Consider the following 16,956-nt stretch of genomic DNA (forward strand, 5'->3'; position numbering starts at 1 on the left):
CGTGCCGTTCTCTCCTTGCCGTTTCTGCTTCTCCTCCTCGCTTGGTCTCCGACCACCGCTGCTTCCGATCAGGTTTGCTGTTTTCTTGGTCCACTTGGCAACCATTCCTATCACTAGAACTGGGATTAACTTAGCTAGGAGCCTTGGTGCTGCTATCATTTTCAACAGAGACCATGCATGGAATGATCAAGTATGTCTTTTTTGTTTTTGGTTTTTTTTTTCTCATTTATTTCTTTCTGAATTTCATGTCATTTTCTTCATTGTAGTGGATTTTTGGGGTTGGACCTTTCATTGGAGTTGCTCACACCGCCATGTACCATCAAGTCAAGGCCTTAATTCATCATCATCATTTCATATGTTTGCTCCTTTCTTTGAATGTTTGATATCGTGGGTGTAAATTGATGGAGAATTTTTTTGTGCTACCATACTTTGTGTTTGTTAAACTTTGAGTTTTTGTTTCTGTTTATGCTTCTATTTTATTATGATTCTAATTCTGATTCTGTTTATCCTTCTGATTATATTAATTTTACTTTTGATTTTATTATTGTTGCTGTTGGTATTGTTGTTGTTCTTCTGGTTAGTTGTTGTTGTTTCTGCTTTATTTTTGGTTAATTTTGGAGAAGAAGGAGAACGGAAATGATATTTTAGTTCGAAAGACGATTTTAAAACTAAGTTAAACTTTATAGACCATTTTGTAGAAAAAAAAAGTTAAAAACAAAAAAAAAATCAACTCCTATATCTTAATTAAGAGCCAAAATCATATTTACTTTATGTTGCTTTTTCTTTTTTCATTTTTACGATTAATTTATTTTCTTCCTTCATTGATTTTTGAGCTTTTTGTAGTGTTTAATTACCAAAAAAAAAAAAACAAAAAAAAGAGCGCCTTAGACTCATAATAAGTGGTATAGTGGGCAGCAACCCATTGGCCAGCGACAAACCCTTAAATAGAGCTCAGATTCGCGACGGATTAGTCCTTGACTTATCGGGTTGTGAGATACCGTGGAAAACCAAAAAAAAAAGAAAAAAATAATAAGTGGTATACTGGCCACAAGCCTACAACAGCACGCGGTATATAATAATAATAATAATAATAATAATAATAATAATAATAATAATAATAATAATAATAATAATAATAATTTTTATTTTATTTTGTTTTCTCCCTTAATAGTTAATAATAATACTAGATCCTAATGGAGCTAGATGGAACATTATTATTGGGGTGATGAAAGGATATAGTGATCTTTAGAGATTAATTGAGTCCTTGACCTAATGCAATGCTATGAAACCCTCAATTATTTCAATGCAAGGACATCCATGTCTTCATGAGAGCTATACATATATATCTAATCTCTCATTATTTTCTAGCTACTATATAATAATGCTAGATTATTTATTGATCATCTATATCCTTTCTTCCATACATATATTATATCAAACCCCAACAAAACAAAAACATATATTATATAATATATAAGACTCAAACACTGACATGCATACATGATGATACTTGAATAATGCTGTGGAAGCTAATTAAGTATCGATCTTATTTAATAATTTGAAGAAGATGGAATGTATGCGTGAAAGGAAGCTACTTCATTTCAGCTTTGATGGCAGCAACCAATTGATCATAAGCCACTCCCCATGCATCGCTCAATGCTGCTGACCATTGTTCACCAACTCCTTCTTTTATAGTCTCCAAAAGTGCCGATTTTGCCACCTTTTTTTTATTTCATTTTTTCATTCATTAACAAATTCAAACCAACCAAAAAATTAACAATATAACAATACTTACTATTATATATAAACAAAAAATTCTATCTGTATACAAAATATCAGTCACTAAATCACTACAACAATATAGACCATTTTTTAGGATTATTATGTGTCAAAAAAATTAAAATTTGTCAAAAAAATAAATTTTGACATTATTTTAACTATGAAAATATGTTAATAAAAGTTTTGTCAAAAATAGTATTTTTAACATATAAGTAATTGTAAAAAAAAGTTTAAATCTTATTTTAATAAATATTGGCCATAAAAAATAATTTGTTAGAAAAATTTGAGAACATATTTTTTGTGATACTTATTAACCGTCAAAAATACTATTTATTTTGACACTTATTAACCATAAAAAATTTTTAAAAATTTTTAACAAAGAATGAGATGAGATCTTGAAACTGAAGAATAACTTGAGATTTTGAAGATGAAGAATGAGTAGTATGATCCTAAACTGAGAGCAGTGTGATGTCAAAATTGACGGAGCTCAACGAAGAAAAGGAATAATAGAATAAGTTGAAAATAAATGAGTGTCAAAATTGAGGAGTTATTTCTTACAATCAAATTATTCATCAAAAAATATAGAAAATTTGACATTTGTGATATTTGTCAAAAATATATATTAATTTTTATACTTAACTATGACTGTTAAAAAAAATGTTAAAATAATTCTCTTTTTTTATAATGAATTAATCATCGTTACTGTATATTTATGTATCAATGTATATATTATTTTTTATATATTTTAATTATATATTTTATATTTCAACATATATTTTATACAAATGATTTATTCTACGGCATTTTTGTTGTACATATCATGATTTAAAATAAATAGTTATGTTATTAACAATTGAATTGTATATATACCGCAAAGTGTGCATCTTGAATACCAAGTTTGAGATGAACAACGCCTAAATGTTTCAAGTTTGATTCTCCAACCGTCACTTTTCCAGCTTTTCGTAGTTGAATTGCGGATTCAGCAATCTGCAATGTAATATAATATTATTTATAAGAATAAATATAGAAAACTAATAAAATTTTTATTTGTTTGTAAAATTTAAAATTTAAGATTTAAAATAAAAATAATTTAAAAAATTATATTAACTAATATTAACTAAAAAAGTTGACTACTCTTAATTGAATTCTATTGATAGATGTAATGATATATACAGTGATAAAGTCATAATTTATACTTATTATGATAAAGTATGTTCAAAAACCAATAAAAAAGTGATAGAGTATTGATTTTCGTTTGATTTTTTTTTTTTTTTTGATAAAAATAAATCACATTAGTTCAATAGAAAGTAGCATAAAAAATCAAACGGTCTCTGAGCAATTTTTATTTTGTCAATCTTAATTCAAATGTTAACTAAAATCAAACGAATAATATTAGTCAAATCATATTACTTGACCATATGAAATAATATTATTATAACTATTTCATTTGAGAACCTACCTTTATTATGATTGGTCTATGAGTATTATCATGATTATATATTAGAGTTTAATTTGAGAAATAGAAAGGTTAGCTTCTTTATCCACATCAAATAAAATGGCGACACGGACAAGTAATTAATTAAGACAAAGCATATATTATATATACCATGACAAAGACAAGGTTGGCATGTGTCTTAAGCTTAGGGTTTTGCTCCAAAGGAACACTTGTATCTCTCAAATATGAGAACAATGGCTTTGCTTCTGGGGCAGCACTGAATATTCTACAAAATTTTAATTTGTTGGAGTTTATTATAAGGTCAGTCATTGAATATAATATATAAAATATAATATCTTGAATTATACAGGTCATGCCACTAGTAGAAAAATTATTTTTAATTGCTATTTATTTATCAGTGATTACTAATTAGACATTAATTTTTTTATATTTTATCGTTAAAATTTTTTTAATGGCAAAAAAAAATATATAATTACCATTACTTAATTTATAATATATCATAATAACAGCAAACATATAATTATTACAAAAATATAAATTAAATAAAATATATAATGACTATTATATTATTGCTACTAAAAATTTGTCATTAAAAGTTTTTTTTTTTTGGTAGTGTATGTGCATGCTTCAATAATTAAGATCAAGATAATAAATTAAAGATAAATTATAAAGAAATTGAAATCAATTAATAATTATTTACTTCAAGAAAAACTTGAGACCGTGGTCCGCAGAATTGTTCTTGAGAACATTCCATGAGTTCACCACGAGGGATTCTTGCTCTGCCGTGAATGCCATGATTATATTGCTAATAATTAATTAAGGTCCAAGTTTAGTTGACAATAATAGATGAAGAAACCTTATTTGATGTTGAAGAATGCATGCTTTGGTGTGAAATATTTATAGTGCATTGCATGGACAAGTAGTTGGCCCTTCATGTAATGCAATGGTGGTACCACCACTTAATTAGCCTTTTTTTTTTTTTGGGGGGGAACAATAAACATTGTCATTTGGCTACAACATAATTTGAAAAGTTGTCATCATTTGATTTTTAGTCATCATTAATTTATTTATTTTTATTTTACCCAACTTCTTGTATCCTTTCTCAGCCTGCAAAAGGCAATTTCTGCTATTTAAATTTTGTTAGTGAATATAAAGTAGGGTAAAATATGCTTTTTGTTTCTGAAGTTTGGCAAAAATTTTAAAAATATTCTTAAATTTTATTTTATTTTAATTTTGTCCTAAAATTTTTTGATTTGCATTAAATATATCTTTAACGGCTAAATTTTCAAAAAATTTAAGACCAATCTAACAATAATGCACGAAAATTATGCTTGATTTGCTTGTGTCCAGGGTTATTCTTATGAAATTGTTATTGAATTAGTCTTAAAATTTTTGAAAAATTAGTCGTCAGAGGTATATTTGATAAAAATAAAAAATTTTTGGGACAAAATTAAAAAAAATAAAACTTAAGGGATATTTTTAAATTTTTTATCAAACTTCAGAAACAAAATATATATTTTATTGATACAAAATGTATACTTTTATAAAACTTTTATCAAACTTCTTGTAAAGTATTTCGCATATATATTTTAGTATATAGATATAAATAAATAAATTTTGTGATTATTATTGGAGATATTATTAAATATTAAATTATACAATCATGCTACGTCTACTTAAAAAATCAATCACTGCTATATAATAATACATGTTAAAATAAAAAATATATTAAAAATAAATTAAATAATATATATATATATATATATATATAATGACTAATTTTTAGTATGCACATAATATTTTTAAAAATTATATTTAAATTTGTTGTTGGTCCATAAAAATTGTGTTAGAAAATTATGATTAAAAAAATGACAAAATTTTATATTTATTGTGATTTCAAAGTAAAATTAGACCGCTATTTTACATAAGAGACTATCGAAAACTAATTTTTTTCTCAAATTCGAAATATAAAATACATTTACTAAACTTAATTTATTTCCAAATGTAAAATTTAATTCCACAGTTTCTTAATCACAAACTTTAGTTGAATTGTCATTGCTTATAAAAACTTTTTGTTGTTCATTTTCTCGTATGTTTTGAATTGGTTGTAATCATTGCAAACATGAACAGTAATCCTAAAATCTAACCACCATTCAAGTAATTTTTTTTGTGTTGCCATGTTGAGTTTTATAATCATACCATGCAATATGCATATTTTATACTTTTTTTTACAATCATATATAACAACTAAGTCTTTTTCTTCTACTAAATTGGCCTTTAATGCTTTTTTTTTTCTAAAAATCTATATTCTTTGATGTAATGTCCTTTCTTGTAACAATGATAACATTCTCTGTCTCTTCTTGTCTTGCTTAGAATCCTTTGAGAACTTTCTTTTCTTCTTATTGGTGTTGTTTTCATCAATATGATTCACTTTAGAATTTTTTTTTAAAGATACACATCATTACGTTTTTGAGTTTTCTCTTTTATACGTATATGACTTAATAATTTTTTAATTGTGAAGTTCTCACCAAAATGTAAAAATTTCTTCCTATAACCATTTCAAGATGAAGACAATTTTAAAATAATTATTCCAACTTGTAATGATTCAAGAATCACCACTTGTAGATCACAAAATCTACTTACAAGGATTTGTAATTCATGAATTTGATCCATAACAGGCATAATATCATTCATAATAAATTCAAAATATTTCAGCATAATAGACTTATATGTTCCTTGTCGTTCAGTATTGTACTTTTCTTTCAAAGACTTCTAAATCTCCAGTGGTGATTGAATTGACATGTAGAGATCGTAGAGTTAGTCGGATAAAATGTTGAGAATATGACTTTGACATGCAAAAGTATCTTCGTTCATCGCGTTTCTTCTTTAATTAAGTATTCTTTTCCTTTTCTTCTGGTGTGGTATTTTCAGCGTCATCGACAATTGGTGTAGTCTTTAGATCAATTACATATACAAGATTGAGAACCAAAATAAGAAACATTATTATCTTATCCTTCCAACAGTTGAAGAAGTTCATTCCATCAAAGCGATCCAACTTAACAAACTCTTGATTATTCATGAGCTTAAACGTAGTATTCTGATCATGAGCCATCTTTAAAAATATCCCTCTAAAATTGTTGAAAAATTATGATTAAGAAGATGATAAAATCTTATATTTGTTGTGGTTTTAAGGCACAATTAGATTGTTTTGTTTAGAGAGATATCTGTCTCTACACTTAATTGTTATAGAATTGATGACAATACTCTCACACGATACAAATACAATGAACCCAATAAATTTCTTAGTTAGAAATAAATAAAAAATTCTTAACTCTCTCGAACAAAAAAAAATCTCAATAATTAAAACACACACTTGATTAGTGTCTTTAAAATAATGGACAAGAACTTTATTTATATATATTACACATAATAACAATTATAATTTGTCATGTTTATAAATTATTGTGACTCTTTTATTATCAATTGGTATAATATTTTAAATATACACAATTTTTAAAAATTTGTGTCTCTTTAACTAAATAATACTATATATCGTTATTATAATTCATGATGTATAAATAATTAATAGCCATTTATTAATATTAATAAATCAAATTTTTAAATATTTTTTAAATTATTTTCTATTTGATCCAATATATAAATATTTCTCATTCGTTCCTACATAAACATTTTAAATTAAAACTTGATGCACAGGCCGTTTGTAACACCCTAATGCTTTTAAACTGAGTTAAGCTTTATTTGGGTTATACTTAGTAGCTGATATTCAAAACCTTGCGAAATTTTTCTTTTAAAACAAATGTGAAATATTTATATAAAATAATTTATAGATAAAAATATTGAATAACTAGTTTTTATTAGAATATTTACTAGTTGAAAAATATAAGTGAATCTGAAAATACTAACATGAAAAACAACGTGCTAAATTATGAAGGCACAACAATGACAAGCTTTACTCATACCAAACAAAAAAGAAAACATAATAGTTACAATTGCAATCAGTCAATAAGGATAAAACAAGACACATAAGAAATCATAATTCTCTTAATTTGTTTAACTATGGCTAACACAATCACATATTCTTCTTTTTTAAGGTAAACGTTTAATGTTTTGTATCTACGTCTTCGATAGCTTGCTCCCACTAGTGCACCTGTCTTTTCACCTCAACTGTATTGCTTCGTACTGCATCGTTCCTGAAGATGGTACGGAGAGAGGGGCGAGAAACGAAAGTTTCTCAGTAGTTTATCTATATGGTGTCATCGTATCCATCCCCAGCCACTCCGAGTTTTAAAATAAAAACAGTGATAATGCAATGTTGTTCAATTATTATTTTCAAAAGTCCTTGTTAGTCGGAGTGGTGTGACTTTTAAATGCTTCTTATTTACTTATGTTATGACGTGTAATGCATACAAAATGCCTATAGCGTTAAAACATATAAAGGTAACTCATAAATCTTGGTATGATGTTCTCACAGGCCATAAAGCAAGACAAAATAAATAATAAATAAGAGAAAAATAGTGACATTGTCATAGATAAGTCAAACAGAATAGATCTGAATAAAATAAAGATCTTAAACAATATCATACATCATACAAAAAGGAACTTTGGAAAAAGAAGGATCTTTGAATGCAATAATAAACATAATCATAAATAAAAAAAAAAGATAAAAGAAGAACAATCATGATCACTCTTTTCATTGCACTTTTCATTACTTTTTCTCGTGGCTTTTATGGAAGGTATTGAGCTCAAACCGGTATAAAAAGTGGAAGTCCCCTTCCCTTACCGAAGGTTCTTATCCCAAACGTTTTGGCGATCACCTTCCCTTACCGAAGGATCATCTCGATCGATCACCTTCCCTTACCGAAGGATCATATCGATATCTTGTCTTTGGGGGTCACCTTCCCTTACCGAAGGATCATTCCCTCAGTTCAATTTACAATAAAGGTTATTTAGACATACACAAGAAGGGAGTTATATCAACAAAGATATATTATTAATATAAAATTGATGGGATAGTCCCCTTCCCTTACCGAAGGTTCTTATCCCAAAGGTTTGTCGATCACCTTCCCTTACCGAAGGATCATCTCGATTATCTTGTCTTTGGGGGTCACCTTCCCTTACCGAAGGATCATTCCCTCAGTTCTTTAATGCACATAAGATTGTTATTATAATACATAATGCGTATGAAGGAAAGAGACATTCTACCATGACATGCAAATAAAGCTAACATCTATGTTCGAAAACATTTAAAACATGACATATAAAAATTAGCACAAAAATCCCCTACCTCGAGTGAAGTTCCGCTAGGTATTCCGATGTAAATAGATGCAGTTTGTTAGTGAAGAGAGACTTGTTTCATGGCTAGACTTTGTGTATACTAGAATATTTTTTATAGAAAAAGGGAATAGAATGAGAAGGGAAGGATCAAATAGCTCTCAGGTATGTGCAGATTATGTTAGGAGGCATTTAGGTGAAATCTTCAATCTGGATCGTAACTTTGTGAGCCCTATAACTTTTTCTATGTTTGGAATTTGGAATCATCTATTAGAGACAAATTTATAGAGAATTGAATTAGCTTTAAAACGAATCTTAAACGAAGTCAATCGGATAACCACAGCTTGAGATATTTTTGAAATACTGTTAGTATGTCAGGCTGGCTGATAAGAGCGCGATTTTCTACTTTAAACTTGTAACTGATTTATCTACCTAATTTAATTTAAATTTGATTTTATACTGAACTTAAGGGATAGAGCTAGTATTCTTATTTTTTCATATAACTAAATATCATTCAAATATAATAAATATAGAATTAATTATGGCTATATTTTAAAAGGTTGTTTATTGTCGGTTAGAGATTTACTACCACTAGTGCTTTCATGTGTTTAAATTTTAAATTCAAATCTTAAATCATTATCATTTTAATTAATTAATTAGTTATTAAATAAATGACTTGATTCAAAAAGTTGGGATGTTACACCGTTTTCTTGTTCTAACATTCTATTTTTTTTTTGTTCCCTCATAAAAAAAAAAAACGTAATGAGAAAACAAAAAGAAAAAAACAGAACATTAGAGTAAGGAAGTGACTTGTGCATCAAGAAACCATTAATAAATTATAACAGATTGATTTTCAAGAGTAAAAGTTGAAAATAAATTTTTTAACTAATAATTTGTTTTTATCTATTTTAAAAAAGTATTAGAGCCAACACTTTTAATGTAAAAAAAAAATGTTAATCATGCACCTAATATTTCTCAATCAAGTTTAAAACGAACGCGCGTTGCTTTCTCATGACTAGTCAACATAAAATTGCTAAAATGATGAATAAAAAAATCAAGGGTGGAGTAGTATTTTTATATCCAAATTTTTTTTATGGGGATTTTTATATCCAAATATATTTTGGGAGTAAGTATTAATATGACTTTTAGCTCTGGTTTTTTTTCGTTTTATTAGTGTCTCAAATGTTTTTAAAAATATTCAATATTATACTGCTAACTCTATAAAAAAAATTAATTAGTATTTTTAACGGAACTAAAAGTGAAGAAAATATTAAATCACTTTTAAAATATTTGAAAAAATAATAAAACAGAAAAATTTAGAAATAATATTGATATATTTACTCCAATTTTCGAGACAAAAATGATATATACTTTCCCTTAAAAAAAAAAGTCTAGCTGACCAGTATTATCTTAGTCAATCTATAGTCAACAAATTTATTTGGTGCATTCTATGGTGCCTATTTATATTTGTCTAACTTACTAAAAGAAGATAAAAACTAATATTTAAATTAAAAAATATAAAAGTAAATAATTTTTTAATATTTAAAATTTACCATACAAGGTAAGTTCGGCAAATTCGGCACTAAAGTTATAGGCACCATAGAATTTGCCAATTTATTTTAGCTAACAAGTAACATCTAAATTTATTTTTCATTTTGATAATTTTCTTCAATTATTTTTCTAGCAAATATATATGAGTTTAATTTTGATTATGTATTAACTAATAAATATTGAAGATCTCACAATAATCATATCTTAAAGTGATGAATTGATCATAATTCATTTTGAAATTTATATGTACCTTATATATCAATGATGCTACTTATAAAAAAAATATTAGTCACATCTTATAGAAACATGTGTTTAAGCATTTTACGACAAAATATTCATATATTATACTATTATAAATAAATTTAATTATTCTACTATAGTAAATTTGATTATTTAAATAAAAAATAAATTCATAATGACTAATTTGATAGGAGTGATTTTTTTTGTGTATATGAAATATTTTTTTATATATATATATATTATTCGCAAATAAAATTTTGGTATTTCAAATTCTAAATTTCGTGAATGATAATGAGAACATCTCTAATATTATTAATTTTAGTTTAATTTTATTTTAAGTTCTATAAACTATCACATAAATAATTTGTAGGACTGTGTATCATAAAAATTAATTTGATATTCAATATGAGATTTGTCACTTTAATATCTGGTCTTATTTTAATTTATTAACAATATTATTATAATATTTATCTAATAAGTTTAATAGATATACAAGTGATTATATTATATTAGTCTTTTTTTAAAATGATATGATATCTTTTTAATAATATCAGTATCATTTTAAAAATTATATCTAACAAATTTTAATTTCAAATCAATTTAATTACTGTAAAAATAAAAAATAATACTCAAAAAATATCTATTTAAAGTTGCTACGATGAAAGTGATATAACTAATATACTTACTTAATTTTCTTAGAGTATAGTTAGGAGTGGATAAGACGAGAAAAGAAAATAGAATAAACATATATAAATATTGGAAAAAAAAGTTGCTACTTGATTTAGTGAGTTAATTATTCTTAAATGCTAAATTGCTAACAACCTCTTTCCAAGGTATGAAACTCAAATAACATAACACAATAAAATATAATTAAGCACTCTCATAGGAATATCAATCTTATTCAATTTGAGTGGATTGGAAGAGAGCAATAGTCTTCCATATGCTAATTGATGAACGATGAGAGTTTAATTTCATTTCATTTAATTTCATTTAATTTGAGATTCAATGGATGCAACAAGGTGATCATAAGCTACTCCCCATGCATTGCTGAGTGCCGGTGACCATAATTCACCTGCTCCTTCTTTTATTGTCTCCAACAGTGCCTTCTTTGCCACCTTAATTACCAAACAATACCATATATCATTAATTCTTAGGGCCAAAATTACTAAAAAAAAAAATTAGGGACAACACTTTTATTAGAATTTGGTCAGTATTTAACTATAAAAAAAGATGAATAATCTCATACCATTAAAAATACTAATAATAATTATAAATCACAAAATTTGCTGTCCCCTAACACTCTTTTTATCATAATATTAAGAGTAATAATCCAAATCTATCGTTCTCTAAAAAAAGTTAGTCCAACACTTTAATTAGTTTTTAACAAATTTTATTTTTTAAATCAATTTTTAAATTAAAATTTTGTTTCATTGATTAAATGAGCTTTCACATTGGATTATATATTCATTAATATAGAGATATTAATTAATTTGTTACGTCTTTATTAAATAATTATAGAGACGAATTTATTTTTAATTTTTTTTATCAAAATTATTTGACGTGAATATTAATTTGATAACAAAATAAAATGTTAGAAACTTATTTGATAATTAAAATTTGTTGAGAATTAAAGTATTCGACTAAATTTTTATGAAAATTAATGATTTAAGATATTATGACTTCATTAATATAGAGACGAATTTATTTAATTTTTTTATCAAAATTATTTGACGTGAATATTAATTTGCTAATAAAATAAAATGTTAAAAACTTATTTGATAATTAAAATTTATTGAGAATTAAAGTATTCCACTAAAATTTTTTGGGAATTGATGATTTAAGATATTATTACTCTAATATTAAATACGTTTTGAATAAAACATTGATTAAAGTAAAGTGGTTTATATAATCCTAACTCATTAAACAACAAAAAATGATAAAAAAAAATTAAAATAAAATCTAATAATAATTAAAATTTAAAAGAACTAAATCCATATATCAGATATCAATAATGAATATAATTAAATACACATCTTTGATGAGTATTCCGGAAAAGCATGTTTATATAATCAACAATTAGATGTTATGTTCGATAAAAGTTTAAATTTAGTGATAAATTATAAGCTATTAATATGAGTAAATCCACCTGGAAATGCTCATGTAGTACACCAAATTTGAAATGAACAGCACCTAAATGTTTCAAGTCAGATTCATCCATGGCTTTTCCAGTTTTTCTGAGTTGAATTGCTGATTCACCAATCTGCATCATCAATAATTAAGATGTTCATAGTAAGTATAAACTTAACAAAATATTTGATAACAAAAAAAAATAGCCAAAACAGAATTTATCTTAATTAATGAATATTAAATAAGACAAATTTTGATTATTTATTTTTGTATTCTTAGTATTACCGTAAAATTAATTATACCAATAAGTGACTAAACTTAGTTATGTATGTAATTTTATATAAATTGATAGGTTGTCATTATTAATTCCATTACACAATTTAACATGAAAGCTTACCATGACAAAAACAATGGTGGCATGAGTCTTGAGCTTAGGATTTTGGTCCAACGGAACCTTTGAGTCTTTCAAATATGAGAACAATGCAGTAGCTGCTGGAGCAGCACTAAATATTCTGCAAATGAAGTTTATTCATAACCATTGATCAATTTTTGAGCATGAGTAAAACTGAAATCAAATTAGCAAAAGCAACTTTAATTAGTCACTATTAACTATTTTTTTATTATAAAATTATTTTCTAATTCTTACTTTTTAGAGAATTCGATTTAAGATTTGAGATTTAAAATTAAAAAAAAAAATTAACTGATATTGACAAAGAATATATTAGCTTTTTAATTGATTTCTATTTTTCATTTAATTAGTTATATATTATCTATTTTTAGTATTTTGTGAAAAAAGGTAAAAATCACAGTTGTGCTTAAAATAAAAAACAAAAATCGATCCGATTATTATAGGAGCTTTAGAAAGTTAATTAATTTACTTCAAAAAAAACTTGAGACCAAGGTCAGCAGAATTGTTCTTGAGAACATCCCATGAGTTGACAACAAGGGCTTCTTGCTCTTCAGTGAATTCCATTGATGATGATTACTAATTAAACCTAATTAATTATAAGGTCTTGTGTTTTTGTGAAGTGAAATAATAATGGATGAGAATAGTGCATAATATGGATTAAACACAAGGTATTTATATTATAGAGTGATAACTTAGCTAGTGTTTGGTGGAGAGACAAAGATAGAAAGATTGAAACTGAGAGACAGAGACTAAGAGACAAAAATTAAAATAAATCTCAGTATTTTGTTTGGTATAAAATGAGAGACAGAAATTGAAACAAGAATGAAATTCTAATTTAATTTGTACAAAGGAAAAATTTTGAATTAATTAATTGAAATGAGGATATTTTAGGTATAAAATATTATTAAAGTTTCAGTCTCTATCTCTAAAATTTTAGTCTCCTGTGTCCCTACTTTTTGGAGGTACTGAAATACTGAAATTTTAGGGAGAGAGACAGAAATTTTAATACCTATATCTGAACCAACAAATATAATACTGAGTCTCAGTCTCTCAATCTCTATCTCAGTATCTCAAAATAAACACTACCTTAGAGAGTACAATAATATAATAATGTAAGTAGCTGTTGGCTTTTCATGGCATGCAATAATGGAGCTAGCAAGAAGCCATATTCTTTAATATTATATGGTTGTGGCTGCCACGCTTTGTTAATTGTTATTTTAGATTAAGTTATTAATTAATTAATTAATTAATTGATTGATTGATTGATTATTGTTTCAGCATCATCATATGCCGAAAATACTAGGTGCTGTATGCGGCGAGGAGAAAAATAAAATAATGGTTTTGGCCAATCCTAGAACATGGTTTGAAATGTATATATCCATCTCTCATTGAGTTTTATTATTTTTCATTTCATATAGATTTTTTTAATCGTAGTCATGTTATTTAATTTTAACATTTGAAAATTGAGTGTTAATAAAAAATTAATGATTAAGAACTTTAATTCATTATCTTAATTATTCTCTCAATATTTAAATGAATAAAAATTTAATTATATATGTTATTTTTTAAAAATATAAAAAAATTCAAGATTTTTTATTTAAAAATTTAGAGAATAATTAAAAGGATGAGTTAAGATTTTAAATTATTTTTCAATAAAGAATATTAAAATCAAATTTAAAAATGAAAGGAAAGAATTTTGATATTAAAGTTCAAGTTGTTGAGTAAAAGTTAATTATATTTAATATTTATTAATTATTGTTATAATTAATAAATATTAAATAAAATAAATTTAAACTATTTCTTTTAATCTTTCTAAATATTACAAAAATGTAAATTGTGGTATATGTAATCTCAATTGCGATATCATAGCAATGATTAAATTACTAGCCATTATTAGTATATGTTTTAATTCCTTTTCTTCACAATTTCGTCTTCTTAGCAGAATCACAATATATATATCTTCGTCACAATAATAAGGAGTTAGCAATTTTTAAGTATATTTTGTTATTATTTTATTAGCATAAATATTAATAACAATTTTTAGTATATTTTACTATTATTTTATTAGTATAAATATTAAATTATTTTTGTCAAATAAATTTTATTAATTATGGAGATAATATTTTAAATAGTTTCTAAAATTTTCAATTCGCTTTAATTAAATCCTTTACTTTTTAAAATGACTAAATGTATCCATTACTTTTAGAGATGTGAGTTTCTGTTAGTCTAAATATCATCAGCTATTTTAACGTTACTCATGTATACAATTAAATGCTAACTTAACTGTTTGCTGCAAGTTGACATGGATAAACAATAATGAATATAACTCAAATTAATACCCCAACTTTGTTTAAAATATTCATATTAGTCCATACATAATTATAAAGCCATAATTCTCAAATCTTGATCATCTTCATCATTTGTTCTTCCTCCTCTTTTTTAGATCTCCTCAAATTTAGACCTGCTCTTCCAACTTCCGTCATTCGCAAACCTTTTCTCCCCCTTAAGCCTGGCCTGTTCTCCTTCTTCCCACTTCCACCCTCCTTCCCCTTCTTCCTTTTTATCCCTTCCTCCGACCCTTCCTCGTGAATCTCGCCCTGTCTTTATACTCCTCTTTCGCCCCCTCGTCTTCGAATTTTGACGCCATTGACTGTCTCCCAGTGTCACCATTCTTAATGAGCCTCTTCTTGGACATCGACTTAGACGAATCGTTATCATAGACCGGAGTCTGCGAACACTTGCGATGTCGCCGATCACCACCGTCTCCTTCGTCTTCGTAATCGTCGAGGGGCGCATCGTCGTGGTGGGACTCGAGATTGGATTGAATGTCATCGTAGTCTATTAAAGGTTCTTCATCCCCATCACGGTACCTGAAAAAGCGGGTCCTCATCTCTCTGCTCTGGATTGGACCGGAGAGGAAGAAAGCCTTTTCAAAAGGTTCATCATTGCCTCTGGAAGTTGGCTGAATTAGGAGTGCGTTAAATGATAACGTAGTTACGAATCCATTTACGATACTTTTCAAGAGAAAAATCAACTACGGCATCAACGTCAAATTAAAAAATAGTTTTGGGAGTGGAGTTATTGACACTAACGGAGACACTGAAAATGGACTTGAAAACAGATTCAGTATGGATTGGGGAGAAGCGGAGGGCGGCAGAAGAGAAAGAGAAGAAGTGATCGAAATGAGAGGGTGAGAGAGTGGAAGAAGAGACGAGTGATGAAGATGAGCAGAATGATAACATAGAATACGCGAGAAAGAACAAATGATGAAGATGAAGATGAAAATTTGAAAGTTAGGGCTTTATAATTGTGTATGGACCAATATGAGTGTTTTAAACAAATTTGAAGTACTAATTCGAGTTAAATTTATTGTTTGTCCACGTCAACTTGTAGCAGCAAACTGTCAAGTTGGCACTTGACTACACACAGCAACAATGTTAAAACGACTGATAACATTTGGACTAATAGAGACTCGCGTTTTTAAGAGTGGGTGATGTATTTAGTCATTTTAAAAAGTGAAAGACTTAATTAAAATGAGTTAGAAATTTTAAGAACTATTTGAACCATGGAGAATGCTAGGTAAACAATGATAATTTTGAATAATATGAACAACCACCAATCACATCAAAATACACTACACTCTAATTTAATGCTACTAATTAAATTTAAGGTTAATTTACTTTTTTAACCCTATTAATTCACATTGTTAAAAAATATTGTTGGTTACCTATACTTTTCCTTGAACCATTATCTCTTAATTTATGTGTGTAAATTTTAAAAAAATATAGATACAAACTGTATTGATTTATGTATACAAAATTTTAATAAATATAAATATAAATTATATATTTTTATGTATAAAATATCTATAAATATGAATATAAATTATTGTTGATTAAATATTAGTCAAACATAATAATATTTATTAACCATATAATATTGTTCTATATTAAAATCATATCATATTACTACTTTCCAAAGTACCGCCCACCTAATCAGTTTTGAAAGCCAAGCAGGTTGAAGGAATAAGAACGATATATATATATATATATATTGTTCTCTCTTTTAATGGGGGGCTAAGTTTATATAATGACACACAAAT

At 26.3% G+C, this 16,956-nt stretch overlaps 2 protein-coding genes across 2 annotated transcripts; both read right to left on the reverse strand.

The window, feature by feature from the left end:
• Positions 1–1,591: 1,591 nt before the first annotated feature.
• On the reverse strand, positions 1,592–4,098 carry LOC107628933 (anaerobic nitrite reductase Hb2-like). Its single transcript, XM_016331575.3, has 4 exons — positions 3,936–4,098; positions 3,386–3,500; positions 2,650–2,766; positions 1,592–1,720 (listed from the first exon to the last, which is right to left on the reverse strand). Exons 1-4 carry the CDS (start codon positions 4,028–4,030, stop codon positions 1,592–1,594), a joined length of 456 nt encoding a protein of 151 aa, XP_016187061.1. The 5' UTR covers positions 4,031–4,098.
• A 7,206-nt stretch (positions 4,099–11,304) lies between these two features.
• Positions 11,305–13,418, reverse strand: LOC148569712 (anaerobic nitrite reductase-like). Its single transcript, XM_016331578.3, has 4 exons — positions 13,324–13,418; positions 12,843–12,957; positions 12,465–12,578; positions 11,305–11,433 (listed from the first exon to the last, which is right to left on the reverse strand). Exons 1-4 carry the CDS (start codon positions 13,416–13,418, stop codon positions 11,305–11,307), a joined length of 453 nt encoding a protein of 150 aa, XP_016187064.1.
• Positions 13,419–16,956: the final 3,538 nt, after the last annotated feature.

The sequence above is a fragment of the Arachis ipaensis genome, chromosome B3 (genome assembly GCF_059453495.1).
Source record: "Arachis ipaensis isolate K30076 ecotype BB chromosome B3, ASM5945349v1, whole genome shotgun sequence".
NCBI lineage: Eukaryota > Viridiplantae > Streptophyta > Magnoliopsida > Fabales > Fabaceae > Arachis > Arachis ipaensis.

What these genes read in the sequence shown, in the direction of transcription:
- LOC148569712 (XM_016331578.3), bottom strand. Translation starts at nt 13,418, where the DNA reads ATGGAATTCACTGAAGAGCAAGAAGCCCTTGTTGTCAACTCATGGGAT. An exon ending in GGTCTCAAGTTTTTTTTGAA is followed by an intron (nt 12,958 to 13,323) that starts GTAAATTAATTA and finishes CTTCATTTGCAG; the next exon opens with AATATTTAGTGCTGCTCCAG. An exon ending in TACTACATGAGCATTTCCAG is followed by an intron (nt 11,434 to 12,464) that starts GTGGATTTACTC and finishes TTGGTAATTAAG; the next exon opens with GTGGCAAAGAAGGCACTGTT.
- LOC107628933 (XM_016331575.3), bottom strand. Translation starts at nt 4,030, where the DNA reads ATGGCATTCACGGCAGAGCAAGAATCCCTCGTGGTGAACTCATGGAAT. An exon ending in CCAACCTTGTCTTTGTCATG is followed by an intron (nt 2,767 to 3,385) that starts GTATATATAATA and finishes ATTACATTGCAG; the next exon opens with ATTGCTGAATCCGCAATTCA. An exon ending in TTCAAGATGCACACTTTGCG is followed by an intron (nt 1,721 to 2,649) that starts GTATATATACAA and finishes AATAAAAAAAAG; the next exon opens with GTGGCAAAATCGGCACTTTT.